The sequence below is a fragment of the Rhipicephalus microplus genome, chromosome 8 (genome assembly GCF_043290135.1).
Source record: "Rhipicephalus microplus isolate Deutch F79 chromosome 8, USDA_Rmic, whole genome shotgun sequence".
Classification (NCBI taxonomy): domain Eukaryota; kingdom Metazoa; phylum Arthropoda; class Arachnida; order Ixodida; family Ixodidae; genus Rhipicephalus; species Rhipicephalus microplus.
The window spans coordinates 89,756,934-89,775,966 of NC_134707.1; the positions used below are offsets into that span (position 1 = coordinate 89,756,934).

Below are 19,033 nucleotides of genomic sequence, written 5' to 3' on the forward strand. Positions count from 1 at the left end.
AACATCACGCTTCGCTCTATACACTACAATAAACTTCAATATGCAAAGCAACAACACACCCGGTTCTACAACACTACATTACACTATGTTCCACAACACAAGTAGTAACTTACGCCAAACAACGACAATACATTGCATACGTCGTACTTTACAATACGTTACACATATGTTACAATGAATGAGGGTCGCATAACTTGTTCCAGTCCGACACTGTTCGAGGAAAAAAAGAATACATAAAGGCATCGGTTCTCGCAAAAAATGGGGTTAGCAAATTGGGATGATGTCGTGTGTTCTTTGTTGACAGAAAAGATAAGTAAGGCGATGAATCGATTGCGAGTTTTTGATTAAGTAATAATTGAAGGAAATCCAGCCGTTGTTCGCGTCTGCGGGATTCAAGGGTCTGAATGTCGTTTGCAGACATCAGCGCGGAAGGTGAATCCGACGGTAAGTATTTCGAATATATAAACCGAACAGCTTTCCTTTGAACCCGCTCAAGTTTGTTAATATTAAGCTTAGTGCAAGGGTCCCATACAATGCTGGCGTATTCCAGTTTAGGTCGTATAAAAGAATAATAACTAAGAAGCTTTACATTGGCAGGACAGGTACGCAGTTTATGTCTTAGAAAACCAAGTTTCCGAAAGGCAGCTGAACATATGTTGTCTACATGCATGTTCCAGGACAAATTGCTAGTTATAGTTAGGCCCAAATATTTGTAGCTTGTAACCTTTCTAAGAGTTGAAGACCCAAGCTGGTACGTAGTATTTAGTGGAACTTTCTTACGTGTCAAACGCATGCAGACACTCTTTTCTGCATTAAGGATCATTCCCACTCATTGCACCACAGATGAATATTATGAAGGTTTCAGTTAAGTTCATTTTGATCATCTAAAGAGTTAATAACCCGGAACAAAACACAATCGTCTGCAAATAATCTTATTTGTACAGAAGGGGTGATGACATTTACAATATTTACAATCATTTATGTATAGAAGAAAAAGCAATGGCCCTAGGACGCTTCCTTGGGGTACTCCTGATGTGACCTGTAGAGACTGCGAACGCTGGTCATTAATAGCAACAAACTGTTCACGGTTATTTAGATAGTCAGCAATCCAGTTTACAAGGATCTCGGGAAGGCCAATACGTTTAAGTTTCAAGATCAATTTGTCATGTGGAACCCTGTCGAATGCCTTACTGAAATCCAAAAATATTATGTCAGTTTGCCTATTGTTATCCAGGTTAAGTGCAAATGAGTGGATTATTGTAACTAGTTGCGTCACTGTCGAATATCCCTTTCTAAAGCCGTGTTGAAAATTGGTCAGGATTGAATGTTGAGTCAAAAAATTTCCAATTTGTGTAGCAATTATGTGTTCTAATAATTTGCAGCAGGGTGAGGTCAAGGATATGGGTCGGTAATTTTGAGGCGACAAGCGATCACCTTTCTTGAATACAGGACTTATGCGTGCGGCTTTCCAGTCACATGGTAGCTTTGATGACAACAATGAAGCACGGAAGATTTCATGCAGGAATTTAACGACATGTTCGGCATATCTTCTTAGGAACATATTTGGGAGATTATCAGGTCCACAGGACTTTTTAGAATTAAGATTCAGAAGCATCGAAAAAACACCAGAATAAGACACGAAAGAGGCTTCGCATAGGTCGAACACTCTACCGTTTGGAACATAAACACTAGAGCCGGAAAACACACTTTGAAAATACGCATTAAGATTATCAGCAATTTTTATTTGATCGGTTACAATCACGCTATCAATTGCCATTTCGGTGAGAGGTTTCTTTCTGTCACCAATGTAGTTCCAGAATTTAGCCGGGTCAGTTTTTATGAAGTTGGGCAGTAGCGTCTTAAAATAGCGATCTCTGGATGAGCGTATAGCCCGTGCAAGGCTGTCTTTGAGGACTGAGAGGGAACGAGACTGCGCATGCTTCTGCCTTAAGCGTTTTATCTTTCGTTTTAAGTGAATTATATCTCGCGTTATCCAGGGAGTTGTTTTGTGCACTTTTTTATGTTTATTCGGTATAAAACGATTGATGCAATGATGACACATTTCTTTAAATTGATTCCACATTGTCTCGACATCGCCCACCTCAAAGACAGCATAACACGACTCCATGTATTCTATTATAGATACGTCATCTGCTCGCGAGTAATCTTTAAAGGTACGCACTGAAGATTTTTTAGTACTTGAAAAATTGTTAAGAGGAAAAGAGACTGTAACCAATTTATGATCGGAGAGGCCCTGTTCTACTGAAACAGAGTGCAGCTCGAGTTCATGGCTTATAAATACTAAATCCAAAATCGAACTAGAGGATCCATGCACACGAGTTGGCTCCCTCACAACTTGCATCAAGTTGTGGGTTAGCATGATGTTAAACACAATCTCAGTCTCTTTTTTGTACAATGGTCCTGTCGCAAAACGTTCCCAGTCAACAGAAGGTAGGTTAAAATCACCTGCTAACAAAATTTTGTTGTTGCAAAATTGAGACATATGTTCAGCTAACTTTTTCATGGATTCAAACGCAGCCTCTGGGGGTCTGTAAAGTGCATACAAGATGAAAATGTGGCTCCAACAAGACAGCTTAATGCATACACATTCTAAGTCATCAATGTAACCAATTAATGAGGCCTGCAGTGTTTCTTTCACAAGTATGGCTATTCCACCTCCCCTTGTAGTTCTGTCTTTCCTAAACACCTTATACGAGGGCGGAAATACATCATCATCAGCTATTTCGGGGAGCAACCATGTCTCAGACACAACTGTTACATGTGGATCGTGTTGAAGTAAGGCAATTTCCATTAGTTCAGTTTTGTTATTGACGCTTCGGGCATTTATGTTAACCAAGCGAAGGCATTTTTGTTTAACGCCCTGCTGACCGGTAACGAAAAATTTACTTTTCGTTGATTTTTTGAAGAAAATGCGAGTTGTTTTCCTACGTGTGACTCTGTGATTGGGCATACCGTCTGGTCATCGGGCGGGTTTTGCTTCCGTCGTTTTTTTTTACCGGAATTCTTTCGCCTTTATCACTGTCCCAGACATACGCCTGGCCATCGATATACAGTTTATCAAATGCTAAGTTTACTTTCTCATTGTTATCTCGGTTAGCTTTTGCACTTGCCCAAAGCTTTCTTCTAATATCTCGTATCTTCGGAGAAAAGTCTTCCCCGATAGCTAGCGTGGTATTTGTAAGTTTGGACCCGTTTTTAGGTATTCTAGCTTTGTCTCGCCCATCAAGCAATTTGAAAATGACTGGCCTAACTTTGCCAGTTTCAGGTCTACCTATACGATGAATACGCTCGATACCGACAGGTTCAAGTTTCATGATATCTTTAAGAATGCCTGTGTTGACAGCACTTTCAAGCGTTTCGTTGTTTTCATTTGGTCCCTCGGGAAGACCATAAACGATTAGATTTGACCGGCGACTATGGTTTTCCAGTTCATCGATTTTAGTTTCTAGAACACTTATTGTTTTTGCCAACGAAGACAGCTGCTCCTGACAGGCATTTACCTTCCCTTCAAGCCCAGATAGGGCATCAAGCTTCTTCTCAATATCTGATAATCTCTTTTCTTCGATGTCTTTAACATCAGTTGCTATGTCTGCTAACATTTTGGCAATCTGCTCCAGACCCGGGCCTGGGTTCATCTCAATATCGCCACACAGTAACAATAACTTCCTCAGTACAGTTTCAGAGCGGCAAAACAAACAACTGAGCCATGGGCACGGCAGCACCAGCAAAAAGGGATCATCAGAGCGAACACATTTTCCATACTGCTTTCTTACCTGTACAATAAACAGGAACGGATTACAGACGGTCCGCATGCTGGTACAGCCGCCGTGCCCAATGGTCGAGATGACCGCCGGGCGCGAACTTATAGCCGCGCTGAATGGTGCTCGTGCTGCCGTCTGCCAGTGATCCATGGCGCATGCTGTCGACGAGTGACGACTCAGGTTCTCCCAGGGCGACGATGCTCGCAGTTCAGGCGCATGCCAAACAGAAGAATCGCAGTCATGCGCAGCAAGCGTCGTTCCGCAGCTTCCTGAACACCCGGCACGAACTGGCGGTAGTAGGCTGATAATCTGTACAATAAACAGGAACGGATTACAGACGGTCCGCATGCTGGTACAGCCGCCGTGCCCAATGGTCGAGATGACCGCCGGGCGCGAACTTATAGCCGCGCTGAATGGTGCTCGTGCTGCCGTCTGCCAGTGATCCATGGCGCATGCTGTCGACGAGTGACGACTCAGGTTCTCCCAGGGCGACGATGCTCGCAGTTCAGGCGCATGCCAAACAGAAGAATCGCAGTCATGCGCAGCAAGCGTCGTTCCGCAGCTTCCTGAACACCCGGCACGAACTGGCGGTAGTAGGCTGATAATCTGTACAATAAACAGGAACGGATTACAGACGGTCCGCATGCTGGTACAGCCGCCGTGCCCAATGGTCGAGATGACCGCCGGGCGCGAACTTATAGCCGCGCTGAATGGTGCTCGTGCTGCCGTCTGCCAGTGATCCATGGCGCATGCTGTCGACGAGTGACGACTCAGGTTCTCCCAGGGCGACGATGCTCGCAGTTCAGGCGCATGCCAAACAGAAGAATCGCAGTCATGCGCAGCAAGCGTCGTTCCGAAGCTTCCTGAACACCCGGCACGAACTGGCGGTAGTAGGCTGATAATCTGTACAATAAACAGGAACGGATTACAGACGGTCCGCATGCTGGTACAGCCGCCGTGCCCAATGGTCGAGATGACCGCCGGGCGCGAACTTATAGCCGCGCTGAATGGTGCTCGTGCTGCCGTCTGCCAGTGATCCATGGCGCATGCTGTCGACGAGTGACGACTCAGGTTCTCCCAGGGCGACGATGCTCGCAGTTCAGGCGCATGCCAAACAGAAGAATCGCAGTCATGCGCAGCAAGCGTCGTTCCGCAGCTTCCTGAACACCCGGCACGAACTGGCGGTAGTAGGCTGATAATCTGTACAATAAACAGGAACGGATTACAGACGGTCCGCATGCTGGTACAGCCGCCGTGCCCAATGGTCGAGATGACCGCCGGGCGCGAACTTATAGCCGCGCTGAATGGTGCTCGTGCTGCCGTCTGCCAGTGATCCATGGCGCATGCTGTCGACGAGTGACGACTCAGGTTCTCCCAGGGCGACGATGCTCGCAGTTCAGGCGCATGCCAAACAGAAGAATCGCAGTCATGCGCAGCAAGCGTCGTTCCGCAGCTTCCTGAACACCCGGCACGAACTGGCGGTAGTAGGCTGATAATCTGTACAATAAACAGGAACGGATTACAGACGGTCCGCATGCTGGTACAGCCGCCGTGCCCAATGGTCGAGATGACCGCCGGGCGCGAACTTATAGCCGCGCTGAATGGTGCTCGTGCTGCCGTCTGCCAGTGATCCATGGCGCATGCTGTCGACGAGTGACGACTCAGGTTCTCCCAGGGCGACGATGCTCGCAGTTCAGGCGCATGCCAAACAGAAGAATCGCAGTCATGCGCAGCAAGCGTCGTTCCGCAGCTTCCTGAACACCCGGCACGAACTGGCGGTAGTAGGCTGATAATCTGTACAATAAACAGGAACGGATTACAGACGGTCCGCATGCTGGTACAGCCGCCGTGCCCAATCGGTATATTGGTATATATTGGTGCCCAATCGGTATATGATGCGCTCGCGGCCGCTTCGCTAGTTTCACATATACTAAGTTTGGTATTACGTGACGCATATGGACGACCAAAGTGAATGACACGTCCTAACATGAAAATCATCACATGCATATCATGTAGCAACATGACTACATGCCACACTCATGATTCGCTCGAGGTCGCTTCGCGAGCTTCACATATACCAAGTTTGGTATATCGTCACGTGAATGAAAGACGAAAATATGTGACTGGAGCAAACATAATAATCATGAAATGTGTGTCATGTAACAAAACGGCAACATGCTGAGATCATAGCGTGCTTGCCGCCATTACGCTATAAACCAAATTTGCTATTACGTGACGTAAATGGACGGCGAAGATAAATGACACGTGCAAACATTTTAATCAGGATAAGCATGTCATGTAAATCATCACTACATCTTACGTTCATAGCACGCTAGTGACCATTTCGCCGGCTCAACATATACCAAATTTGGCATCAGGTGACGTGAACCAACAACGAAAGTAAATGACACGTCCAACCATCATAACATTAACATGGAAGCCACGTATGGCCTAATTTATGTCCACCTCTCAACGTTGTGCTCATTTTAAAGTGATATATCAACCATGCTCATTCGTGCTCCGCACATCATCGATTGTCACTGTACGTGGAATTTGTCATTTTTTATATTTAACAATACTGACACATACAACTGCACACGCTAAATACACGTGCACGTGATGCTGGTAGAAAGAGTGCATGCTCTTGTATTCACCAGCGCACTTCAATGAAAATTCCACCCCTTCCAGCGCTTCCAAATGTGCGCCATCATCACAGTGGTCAAGCCAGTGCCCCTACCAGTGCGCTCCAGCTTTTTCCCAGTGCACCCAGCAAAGTTCCAGTTAATACCAGCGTGTACAATTTTTCGCAGCGTGTACCAGTGCCCAAAAACGCACTGGTATCAGGCTGAGAACGCTGGTTTTTGCAATAGGGTGGTGTTCTGTTTCGCTGCTTCAGAACACGTAGTCCCACTCAATCTTATTTTCTGGCTGTGTGACTAAGCTTTTGCTGAAATTGTTTGCAGTAACAAAGACATGCAGTGCGCCTGAAAAAAATATCACGTGGTCATGGCGCTAATAATTTGCAGAAATGTCCGCGCCAACTCACGGTCTAATACACCCAACTGTCTAAATTGCAATGTGTAAACAATTTTATTTGGCGTGGACGCCTCTAAGAGACGCTGGTGTGCATCACTTAGCTTGAACAACAGATTCAAGGATACATCCGTCTTGTGCATCTGTACGTGAAATAGTGGAACTTCCGCTCTAAGCGACACGATTTCCTCCAGAAATAATTGAGACTGTAGTGGTTTAGCATTAGCCTAAAGAATCTAATTTAGACCGAAGATTTATATCTAAGCATGTGCGTAAAAATTCAGCATGATTACCAAGAAATCAAGCCTCGGCTACAGAAGAATCGTGAACGCACCGAAATGATGACTTTCGCTCTACGTAGAAAGAAAAGGAGAGCATTTTCTGCTTTGAAAGTTTGTAAATCCCCAAGACTTGAGTAGTCCAAAACGCCGAAAAATGAAAGGAATATACACGCGCATTCGGACGAAGAAAATCATGAAGTTTTAGACTGAGCAGCATTCCATATTTGTTTTCGTTATGTAGAATGTATAATACCGTGGTGCGACGTAGCTAAACCGTATATTGTCGACGCACCACATTTGGTAAGAAGGGGTATTAGAGAAAACGAGGAAGCTGTATACAAATAGATAGGTAGTAGTGAAATAGTTACTGAAATAAATATTTTAAGGAATGCCTTCCGCCTTCGGTTGTCAACACGATGTCTTCAATGAATAATAAAAATTGGTGATCTGATAACAATTGTTCTGTTTGTTTATTCAAAGTGTTGAAGTCAATTGTTTTGATCACCACCACAAGAACGAGTGTTGAAGGAAAATTTGAAACACTAGTTTCGCACGCTTTATATTGTATACTGCACTGAAAGTTTTACTCAAATTGGTGTCATTACACTGATTGTATGCGTTTTAAGATGTTTTTAAAGTAACTTGCTGCAAATAAGCATAGCAGCGAGCATTGACATGAGGAAAAAAGCATCTTGAAGAAAAATTATGTGATTGATAAACCGTAATTTTTCGTGTACCTCCTTTCGTCTCACGCATAGAAATATAGGAACATCACAAGTGGTGAAGTCATGCAAGTGCTAGCAGCCAAGTTTGAGTTTTAGCGCATTTTTACATCGTCAAGGCAATCAACTAGAATACTTACTTGTAAAGTACGAGGTTGAAAACGTCGCGCTGAACACACTGCAGTTGTATGTATCGGGTTCATTATAGGTCAAGTTCACAGAAACGGTGTACGTCACATTGTTGGCTGATATGTAAAATAGGTAAACATACGTGAGGTCATTTTGTCTTTAACTTACGAACATTCGAGCTGCAAAATGAGCATGCTGCCATTGTCAGGCCTCACACAGTCACTGAACAGTTAGGCCTCAAAAGTTAACTCCTTATGTTGTTAAATTAAACTGAGAACTATGGCACCATTCGGATAACCACAAATGACTGCATGCAATGGTCCTTTAAGCCTTCGCTTCTTTTTGTTTTGTATATCAAAGTTCTAGGGAATCGACTAGAAGACGGCAAGTTTATGTATGAGCAAAACATTGGTATTCTGCACCTGTTTGCGTACCGCTTGAATAAAAGATAAACATCGTCTTGAAGTCGTGAGCACTTATGAGCATTATTAAAAATGCTGATCAAGGTGATCACGAGAAGTATAAGATGACTTGAAGATGTTAAAGGAACCATAATATGACTTTTTGAAGTTTTGTAAGCGTTTAGGTTAGAGCATCATTAAACCATTCGCACTACATATTTAGCGACTTGCCATGTACCAAGGCCGCAACGGACAATATTATCATACCCTCATTTTCAAACCTTTCATGCCTCTACAACTCATAGGACACCCTGGCATTGCTGGCGAACGCAGATCCCTTATTAACACATTTGAGGATTTGAGCTTCACGCATCCCATACTTCCGAAATTGCACGTTGACAAGCTGCACGCACTATCGACGATAGCGGAGTTACAGTGGCTAGAATAGGAAAGTGTGATAAGCGGCAGGCGGCGCCTATATAGCGCACTGAAGCCTCCAAGGAGTTGCCGCGTGAGGGCACGCGCAGTCGTTTATACGTTTCACGTTTATACTCACGGGTGGAGCTACCCTCACGTTTACGTGACACGTTTATACGTGTCACTTAAGAGTGAGGGTAGCCCGAAGACAGGAGACCGGGAGGCTCGTAGAAATAGAAGGAGATCCGTTTATTCGGCGGACTTGCGCCCACTAAAGGAAGTATACACATCGGCTTAGCGGGTGGCGAACAACGTGTTCGACGACCGTCGGGGAACAGAATGTCCCACCGGATTGCAAGGCGCGTTCACCATATGAGATACAGCCGCCGTAGCGTCTGGCGCTATCTCGTTATCAACGAATGGTCGACGTGCGGGCCACGATCTTCGCAGATGAATCGCGGTGTATCCTGGACCACGATAAGGCCGCGTGCCGGCGGTATCGGCATGCGCAACACTATCCGAAATACGATTAGCGGCAATACGTTGTTTGCACGTTTCCGACATTTTCGTCGGGCGCGTTCGTCCTCGTTCTTTTTTTTATTATTCCAGCGGCTCTCTCACTTTTTTTTACACCATTGCTTGTGTATGCACTCTCATGACACGAAAACAGTCATTGCTTCGTCCCAGGGTGCACTATAGGATACAAGTCAGCTAAAAATAATCATGCGCTGTTCGGTGTCCCAGTGGACAAAGCTCTGTTAGTACCGTAGCAGAGAGCTATCCCGCATGCACTAACTGCTTTAAGAAATCGCGGCTCTGCGCGAGCTGCACTTCGGCGACAGGTACATTACCCGGCACTTCGAGCACACTGCGAATACCGAAATTGTCTGCATTTAAAGGGATAGGCCCATAGGCGTGCTTGCCGGTAGGGGGGGGGGGGGCGAAGGTTCATTGCAGGGCGCCTCCTTTCTATTAAACCAGGCAGATTTTATGCTCCCCTTTTAGATGACTAAAAGAGTGCTCCACTGCCTAGTCAATGTATCAAACAGATTTAGCACACCCTCCCAGGTGGCCAGCCCCCTTTGCCCCCTCATGCATACGCCTTCGTATTTGTAGACGCCCTTAAAATCATTTCTTCAAAGTTGTTTAGCCACAACGAGCTTCAAAGTCAAAGCTTGGAAGAGCTTGTTTTCTGCTTAGTTAAAAAATGTCACACTGGGCTGAGCACGACATGGTCCGAGGCTCACCAATCAAGTAACCAATTTTTTTCTGCTCACCCATTTGCCTTTTTACACAAAGGTACTCCACAAGGAGCAAGCATCTTCCCGTGAAAAGAGGAAGTACCTGAAGCTCAGGTGCGTCACCTAGGCTCCCAATGCTCAGTGGGGCGCTTGTAGTAATAAAACTTTTTTCTTGGGGATAAAAGAGGACGCGCGAGCAATCAGTAGGAATGCATTCTTGTAAACAGATGGTGAGTCACTACTCGGAAATGCGCTGTATGACCTGTGTGCAGAAAATAAAAGGTTTCCATCCAGATACCGCTCGTGATTCTCGTCTCTGAGTATGACGTTATGAATTATGGGGCTTTGTTTACAGACCAGTGCTCAAGTAAATCACCGTTCATTGTGAAAGGTGTTGCAAGCGATGGCTTACATATGAGTTCATCGTTCCACTCTTCTACCACTTCTCAACAATAAAATGTTTCAGTGCGGTCACGCGTCCACTTTCGGCATCCTGTCGACCTGACAATATTTAGGTTCAGTCGCACACCCACGTAGGCATCCTGTTCTCCAGAATCTAAATAACCTATTTTCTCGGTCGCCATTTGAGGCCATGCACGAGCAAAAAAAATGTATTTTAAATATTTCACATTGCCTGCGCGCATTGTTGATTCCCGTCTCTGCGAAGCACATCGCTGCCTTTGGTGACGTGCGTACGTGTGCCACCGCCATCTGGCGGTTTTCTTCCAAGGCATTACGCACCAGTCAGCGCGTTGATCACACTTTTCTATTTTAGCCACTGTAGTGGAGTGGTTGGTATCTGCTCCAACAGGTAGCGCCACTACACTAGTCGATCTTCCGTGCATTCCACAGCCAATTTTTTCAGTAGCATCGGTGACGTCGCATTACCAGAGCATGTTTCTTTCTAGAAAGGCGGTTCATTACGGGCTTGGCTGAGTTACGGTGATCTGCAGCGATTTTCAACTGGAAAGCGTGGCAATGCCCGAAACACCTGGCTCCTGAGCAAGGTGGCGTGTTTGACAACCGTATGCTGGAGAGCGCGCTAGAGAGAGGGGAGATGCCCATGTCGTCTGCTACCGCGCTCATTGGCAGCGGCAACCACGAACGTCATTTCCGCGTTCAGTTAAAATGTTTTCTGTTTTTTTGCGGTCGCCGCGCCAGCAGCCAAGGCCGCCACGGACTCGCCGGTAGCGCTGGTACTGAGAGCAGCTCCGTATGCGGTGTGTTTTGTGAATCAGATTGCTTTTGGGTTGTTTCCGAACTACTGAAACCTTATGTAAACAGCATCGGGCAAACTGCGTTGGGGGTGTACTGAGTGCAGCTGTGTGGTGTGTTTTGTGAATCAGATTGCTTTTGGGTTGTTTCCGAACTACTGATACCGTACGTAAACAGTCTCGGGCAAATTGCGGAGACAGACTGCCCACAAGACGTATTTGTTTGCAGCAGCATCACTGGCATCAGGGCTCGCTTTTTCCCGTAGATCCCGCAGCATCTTCGTCACGGCCCTTAAACGCATGTCAAGTTTTAATGCGGTCGGCTTATTACGCTGGTGAAGGTACGGCCGTACGTCACCATTCATGTAATGAAGAATTTCTAGAATACCGACGGTATTGCTTACACGATCGATGCATATCGTTAAAAATTGCGAGTTTAAACTATCATATGCTCGTAATACATCCCAGTCAGTTTTGTACCAGCAGCGAGAGCGGCGTAAAAACGTAAAACAGTTGTTGAATCACTGAGTATGTCCTGTTTTAAAATGAACTGCCTAGCAACTTGGCATTGCAATGCCGGTTCATGATGCCTGCCGCAGATTTGCGGACTTTGTGCAGCAGTCATTCTCCAAAACGCCGCACATGTATAACTTGCAGAAGACCGTGGGTAATATTTGAAGCAAAATCAGAGAGATATGAGGCAGTTGCAGTACAAAACAAAAATCACATTTGACAACATGTGCGTGGCTCCCAACTGTATCACTGTGATGGTACTGAGCAGCTTAATACAACGGCAAAAAAAAAGATACATTGCAGGCAGATGGTGCAAAACGAAACTGAATGATGGTTAAGAGTGGCTTTATTTTTCAATGCATTTCTGCAACAGTATGTTCGTTAATGCCGGATGTTCCATTTCTATTACTTCGAAGGCATGAGGGCGCCGCCGAAGGGAGTAGAAAATTTAATTCACACAAATAAAGTAAGCATTAGTAGTTTCTAACTTTATAGTGTTACCTATATGGTTCCGTGCTTCAGAGAGGATCAGGTGTTTTATTATAAGTAAGCAAGAACTAAGGGACAGAGAAAGTAAAAATTCTGTGAATAATGTCATCTGGTTTCTCCTGTCTAAGCATTTGTTTTTTATTTTTTATGGCACCAAACTAATTTATTATTTCTTCGCTTCCACATTAAGCCTTCGCTGTGAGTCACTCTTTTTGCCTACATGTGGATGGCTTTATACAGGCAACATGCATATTCACAATAGGTTCACAGCAGTTCTTTTGAACTCCGGGACCTGCTAATGTGATATTTTTTGCAGTATAGCTCTTCCTTAACTGTTCTTGACATATATTGACTTGAACGCGCTGTGCTCAAGTGTAAAGAGTGTTTTTCAAAGCAGAATGAAGAAAGTTCACCTACATTAGCGAACTGAACTGGGCCGATTGGTATGTACATTATAACATGTTGTATTCAGACAGGTCGTACCAATCTGTTTAAAACTCGCAAGTACAAGCAAGCTCTGGAAACTGCTCAGAACATGAACGGAAGCGTACGGCCGTTAGATGCGGCCCTTAGAATGGGGATTCAAACTACAACTATGGGTGGTTAAAACTTAGGCATGAGCTAAACACGCGTGGGAAAAACGAGCTCCCCACGTTATGGAACCCCGCGGCCACGGCCGTACGTCTCGCTCCAACGCGTAAATCTTGTTCGTCTACTACTCGTCGTAATGCCACGAGTGTGCAGATGCCGCCTGTCCACGCAGTCAGCCCCGACACTGTTAACTTACGGCTTCAGTAGTTCGGAAACAATCCCAAAGGCAGTCGGATCACTGGCATAATATTGACACAACGCAGCACCGCGATCACTCGCTCTCCACCCCGCGAGTGCGACGACGGCGGCGAGAACAGAGGAGGGAGTCAAGCATTGCGCGGAAATGACGGTTGCAGCGGTGGTCGCCAATGAGCGCCGTAGCTGACGACATGGGCGTCTCCCTTCTCTCTCGTGCGTTCTCCAGCATACGGTTGTCAAACACGCCACCTTGCTCAGAAAGCTACAATTGGCCTGTAATATACCCTTGGAATTTCGTTTATCGGCCAAATGTTTTGTTTAATATCTTCAAAATCGTTTCAGGGTCCTTTTAAGGAACAACACAAGAAAAAAATCAATTACACAAACGTTGATTCATTAGAATTTTGGAAACAAATTTTGAGACTTTATTGAACCTCACAGATGTTTGATTTTGCTCATTTTTCATAAGATCCCCTTCTGCGTGTGCAAACATGGGTTGTTTACAATATTACAAATCAGCTTTGGTCAGAGGCAATTGCGTATTAATCTAATATTTTGCATTAGTGAGGGCCTTTCTGTTACCGACATGTTCTTATTTAAAACTTTACTCTGGGGCCCTCTCATTGTACAATCGTTATTTACTTCGTTATTGCGGCAATCAAGCTTCCCCGGAGAAGCTTTACATGTGTAGTGTTTAGTGATAATAGCGGGGATGTGATGTGATACGGCCACACACCTGCACAGCTAATAAAAGTATGCACAAACAGCGTTCTCGGCTCAGCGTTGTCGTTTCACAGCGGCATCTCGAGCACACATATCCGGATGTCCTTGAGAGGCGCCCTGCCAGCGAATGATCGAAAGTGGGGAGTGAGCGGACGGTAAAGTGGGGTGATGGGAGGAGAGAGAGCAAACAGCGAGAGAAAAAGTGGCGAAGAACTGCCCCTAGCCTCTACTATACTCTCTTGAACGACATGCTCCGGTTGCTAGGGGCGAGGATAAGCACGCATGCCCGCAGCTGTTGCTGACAGCTGCTGACGCCGAAGCGTGACAAGGTGGGGACTCAGGTTGCTAGGTACGCACGTGCCCACAGCTGTTGCTATGAGAGAGAGCGGTGGACGAATTCCGACGGACGCCTGACATAGTTCTACTAAGAAAAGCATTCGCATTTAAAAAAAGCTCTAGAGAGATTGGAAAAAGGCAAGTCAACTGGTGAGGATTAAGTTACATCCGACCGGCTGCAAGATGGTGAAGTTATTGTGTTACACAACTGGGCGCCCTGTATGCGAAGTGTCTCTTGAAGGTCGTGTACCAGAATGTTGCAATAATGCTAACGTCACATTCATCTATAAGAAAGTGGGTATCAACGACTGTCTGCTGCCTACAAGCTATTCACAAAATGATAGCTAAAATGATTACGATGACATTAGAGTTCAGTCAACTAAAGCATCAGGCAGAGATTCATGCATGCTACCTTATTCATAATAGCAATCATTTATTAGAGAAATGGGCACATTACACTCAACCGCAATACATAGCCTTCAAACATTACCCGAACACATATGATTCGGTGAATCACGGCGTCAAAGATTGCTATATTAACATATAAGAAGAAATCTACATCGAGTCCACACACACCTTAGTCTTAGTCCGTCACAAATAAACTGGCGGAATACCAATAAAAAAGGTTGTGAGGCAAAAAGATGCGATCGCTTTAATGCTGTTCCCCGCCTCTTCACATGACCGTTTCGGGCCCTAGATTGTAAAATTAGGGTTAATAGTTAATGGGAGCCCCGCTGCGGTGGTCTAGTGGATAAAGAAACTCGGCTGCTGACCCGCAGGTTGCGGGATCGAATCCCGACTGCGGCGGCTGCATTTGCGATGGAGGCGGAAATGTTGTAGGCCCGTGTGCTCACATTTGGGTGCATGTTGAAACCCCAGGTGGTCGAAACTTCCGGAGCCCTCCACTACGGCGTCTCTCATAATCATATGGTAATTTTGGGATATTAAACCCCGCATGTCAATCAATCAAGAGGTAATGAGAGTATCATGCTGGGACTTGCTGATCACATTGCAGCTCATAATTAGTGAACTCGACTTGGGAAGCACAAAAGTAGGTTTCAAAATAACATGCACAGAACTGAAGTAAATTGCAACAGTCTCGCCAGAGAACTGCGCTTCAGCAGAGAAGAGTGGCGAGACACTAGATGCTGTGAAGGTATATATATCTACTTCGACCAAGTAGTAACCGCAGAGCCGAACCGTGAGAGTGAAATAACTATAACAATAATGTCAAAGGGTCATGACGTGGACGAAGGGAGCGCACTGTATATCAAAGATGAAACTGCTTATTCGGCCAAACTTGTGTGAGGTAAATGGGAAGTCGGATTGCAGTGTTGCACACTGGAATTAAAAGCGGCCAACAGAGCGTCGGGACCCGATCAACTAATCTCCCGCAAGGCACGTCGGCGTTTGAGCATCACTAGTATCAACATCATCATCATCAACATAATCATTATAATCATCATCATCATCAGTCTGACTACACCCACTGCAGGACAAAGGCCTCTCCCATGTTCCGCCAGCTAACCTGGTCCTGTGCTTGCTGCTGCCATTGTATACCCACAAACTTCCTAATCTCATCTGCCCACCTAACCTTCTCTCTCCCCCTAACTCGCTTGCCTTCTCTGTAAATCCAGTTAGTTATCCTTAATGACCAGTGGTTGTCCTGTCTATGCGCTACATGACCGGCCTATGTCCAATTCCACTTCTTGATTTTAACTTCGACATCCTTAACCCCGCTTTGTTACCTAATCCACTCTGCTCTCTTCTTGTCTCTTAAGGTTACACCTACCATTTTCGTTTCCATTGCTAGCTGCGTCGTCCTCAATTTAACCTACACCGTTTTTGTAAGTCTCCAGGTTTCTGCTCCGTCGCTAAGTACCGGCAAGATACAGCTGTTATATACCTTCCTCTTGAGGCATAGTGGTAATCTACCTGTCATAATTTAAGAGTGCTTGCCAAATTTGCTCCACCCCATTCTTATTCTTCTAGTTACTTCATTCTCGTGGTTAGGCTCCACGGTTATTACCTGCCCTAAATAGACATGATCTTTTACAACTAGAAGTGCACTATTACCTATCTCGAAGCGCTGCTCTTTCCCGAGATTGTTGTACATTACTTTCGTTTTCTGCAGAATAATTTTAAGACCCCCCTTTCTGCTTTCCTTGTCTAACTCCGTAATCATGAGTTGCAATTTGTCCCCTGAGTTACTCAGCAATGCAATGTAATCGGCAAAGCGCAGGTTACTAAGGTACTCTCCATTAACTCTTATCCCTAACTGTTCCCAATTTAGGCCACTGAAAACCTGCTGTAAGCATGCGATAAATAGCACTGGGGAGATCGTATAGCCTGCCTTACACCCTTCTTGATTGGTATTCTGTTGCTTTCTTTATGGAGAACTTTGGTAGCAGTTTATCCTCTGTAGATTTCATCCAGGTTGTTTATATATGCTTCACCGACGCCCTGATGCCGCAGTGTCTGCATGACTGCTGATATTTCTACTGAATCAAACGCCTTCTCGTAATCGATAACGGCTATGTATAGTGGTTGGCTATATTCTGAGCATTTCTCTATGACTTGATTGATAAGTTGAATGTAGTCGATCGTTGAGCAGCCTGTCCGAAATTGGGCTTGTCAGTATGGTTGATTGAATTCCAAAGTTGCATTTATTCTGTTAGCAATTACCTTTGTAAACAACTTGTATACTACGGAGAGCAAGCTGATCAGCCTTTAATTTATCAAGTCCTTGTCATCACCTTTTTTATGTATTAATATGATGTTAGCGTTCTTCCAAGACTCTGGTACTCTTCCTGTGAGGAGACACCTCGTAAACAGGGCGGCTAGTTTTTCTAACACAATCTGTCCTCCATCTTTCAGCAGGTCTGATGTTACCTGATCCTCACCAGCTGCTTTGCCTCTTTGCATGCTCTCCAAAGCTTTTCTGACTTCTTCTATCATTACTGGTGGGTAATGGTGAGTAATCACCAGTATAGACTGCGTTTATCCTAGAATAAAGTCAACTGTTTCCGTTTGCGCGCTTAGGCATGAGAAATAATCGCAAGATAATCCCGAATACTTTCAGACACTCTGGCGAGATTCGCGCGAGGTACTGTCTACACGTGCGGTGAGCCGGCATCACGAAACACAGAAAGAAAGGAGCGTGCGTGTCAGTAAGGATCGCGTGACGCACATTAGGCTAGAATTCTCCTATCATGAGTGATAGTCTACTCAAAAGCATGGTATATAACAGCTGCATCTTAGCGATACCTGCCTATGGAGCAGAAACCTGGAGGCCTAGGTTCAAACCTAAATTGAGGACGACGCAACAAGCGATGGAAAGGAAAATAATAGGTGCAACTTTAAGAGACAGGAAGAGAGCATGGTGGCACAGGGAACGAAACGGAAGTTAAAGGCATCGTCGTTGAAATGAAGAACGAGAAATGGAGATGGGCCGGCCACGTATCGCGTAGGCTCGATAACCGCTGGTCATTAAGGGTATCTGACTGGATTCCAATAGAAGCTGAACACCTCAGAGGGAGACAAAAGATGACGTTATAAAAACCTTGCAGGTATCACGTGGCAGCAGACAGCACTTTACAGCGTTCACTAGCTGAGCATGGGAGAGGCTCTTGCACTGCAGTAAGCGTGATTAGGTTGATGATGATGGTGATAGTGGGGATGGTGGTGGTGATGACGATTATGATGATTATGGATGTTTTATACCCACTACAAAGCTCTCCGACCTATTTAGTGAGCAGGAGTAACAGAACGCTCAACAACGTGAACAGCTGCGTAGGTTCACGTGTTGCCCTATGGACGAGTTGTGGACCATATGCTGATTCGGAAAACGAATAATTATGGCTTGGTGGACACTCCTAAGCTGTGCTTGCAATAGGCAACAAATTATACTTCGTGATAGATAGATATTTCAGGCTTAACGTCCCAAAATCGGCGTATGATTGTGAGAGACGCTGTAGGGGAGGGCGTCAGAAATTTTGACCACCTTGTGTTGTTTAACGTGCACCCAAATCTGAGCACACGGGCCCAAATCTGAGCACACCATTTTCGCCTCCAACGAAATTGCGGCCACCACAGTGAGGACTTCATCTCGCCACCTGCGGGTCAGCAGCCGAGTATAGCTTAGCCACTAGACCACTGCGGCGGGGAAATGATACTTCGAGACGGCGAATGTTACGTGTACAGTTCGTCTCCATTTTGCACGTTTGAGCCATGCACCGGAAACCGAAGCAAGCTGGCAATTCAGAGGGTGGTGCACGCCAGGTCTGATTCCGCTGTTGCGATCTTCTCTTGAAGGCACAGCTCAAGCTTCCCCAATTTTCTGGTCAGCAATTTGTTACTTTGTCACCTCCCCACGCGCATAGCACCTTAGAACAGAGACTTTGCCACGTGGTTTCCTATACAGAGACACTTCTTAAAGCAGTTCCTGGAGTCGCCGCAGAAGGTACTACAAATGGCTAACTTTCTCGCATTTTTAGAAACCCGCTTAGCATGTCAGCCACAACACGTGTCAAAATATCATACTGCGTGGGCCTGTAATTAAAAGTGCCATACTTTCATGAGTAGGGATATCCTTTGCCCAGTGCATTCTTTGTGCAAGGAAGCCAATTGTCGATTTATTTTCTCTGTAATGCGACCACACCCTATATGGAAGTAGCAGCGTTTATGCAGTTTCCCTATCTGCGCTAGAGCTGTCACCAAGACAATCTATAAACTATATGAGCATCCTGTTCATTCAGCTTGCCAGTTCTCGCGATATAAATTGAAATGAAGGTAGTCTTCATGCGTTCTTTCCAATCACGTTTTATTGAGCCTGAAGAGCTGCGCAAGCTTGCAACGTGATCGTCACTTAGGTATTTCCTTACTACAACATGTCACCAGTAACCTGAGCTTAAGCCTAAGTTTGAATGAAGTAATGACGGCATCTTTCGCGTTTATAGGTATA

The 19,033-nt window shown here is 45.4% G+C and overlaps 1 protein-coding gene across 1 annotated transcript in view; it reads right to left on the reverse strand.

The window, feature by feature from the left end:
* The window catches only part of LOC142768651 (uncharacterized), a 78,769-nt gene that overhangs the window by 22,561 nt on the left and 37,175 nt on the right, over positions 1 to 19,033 (reverse strand). The window contains exon 4 of the mRNA XM_075870667.1: positions 7,959 to 8,063. Within this exon, the coding sequence (XP_075726782.1) occupies positions 7,959 to 8,063 (105 nt within the window). The remainder of the gene's footprint in view (positions 1 to 7,958; positions 8,064 to 19,033) is intronic.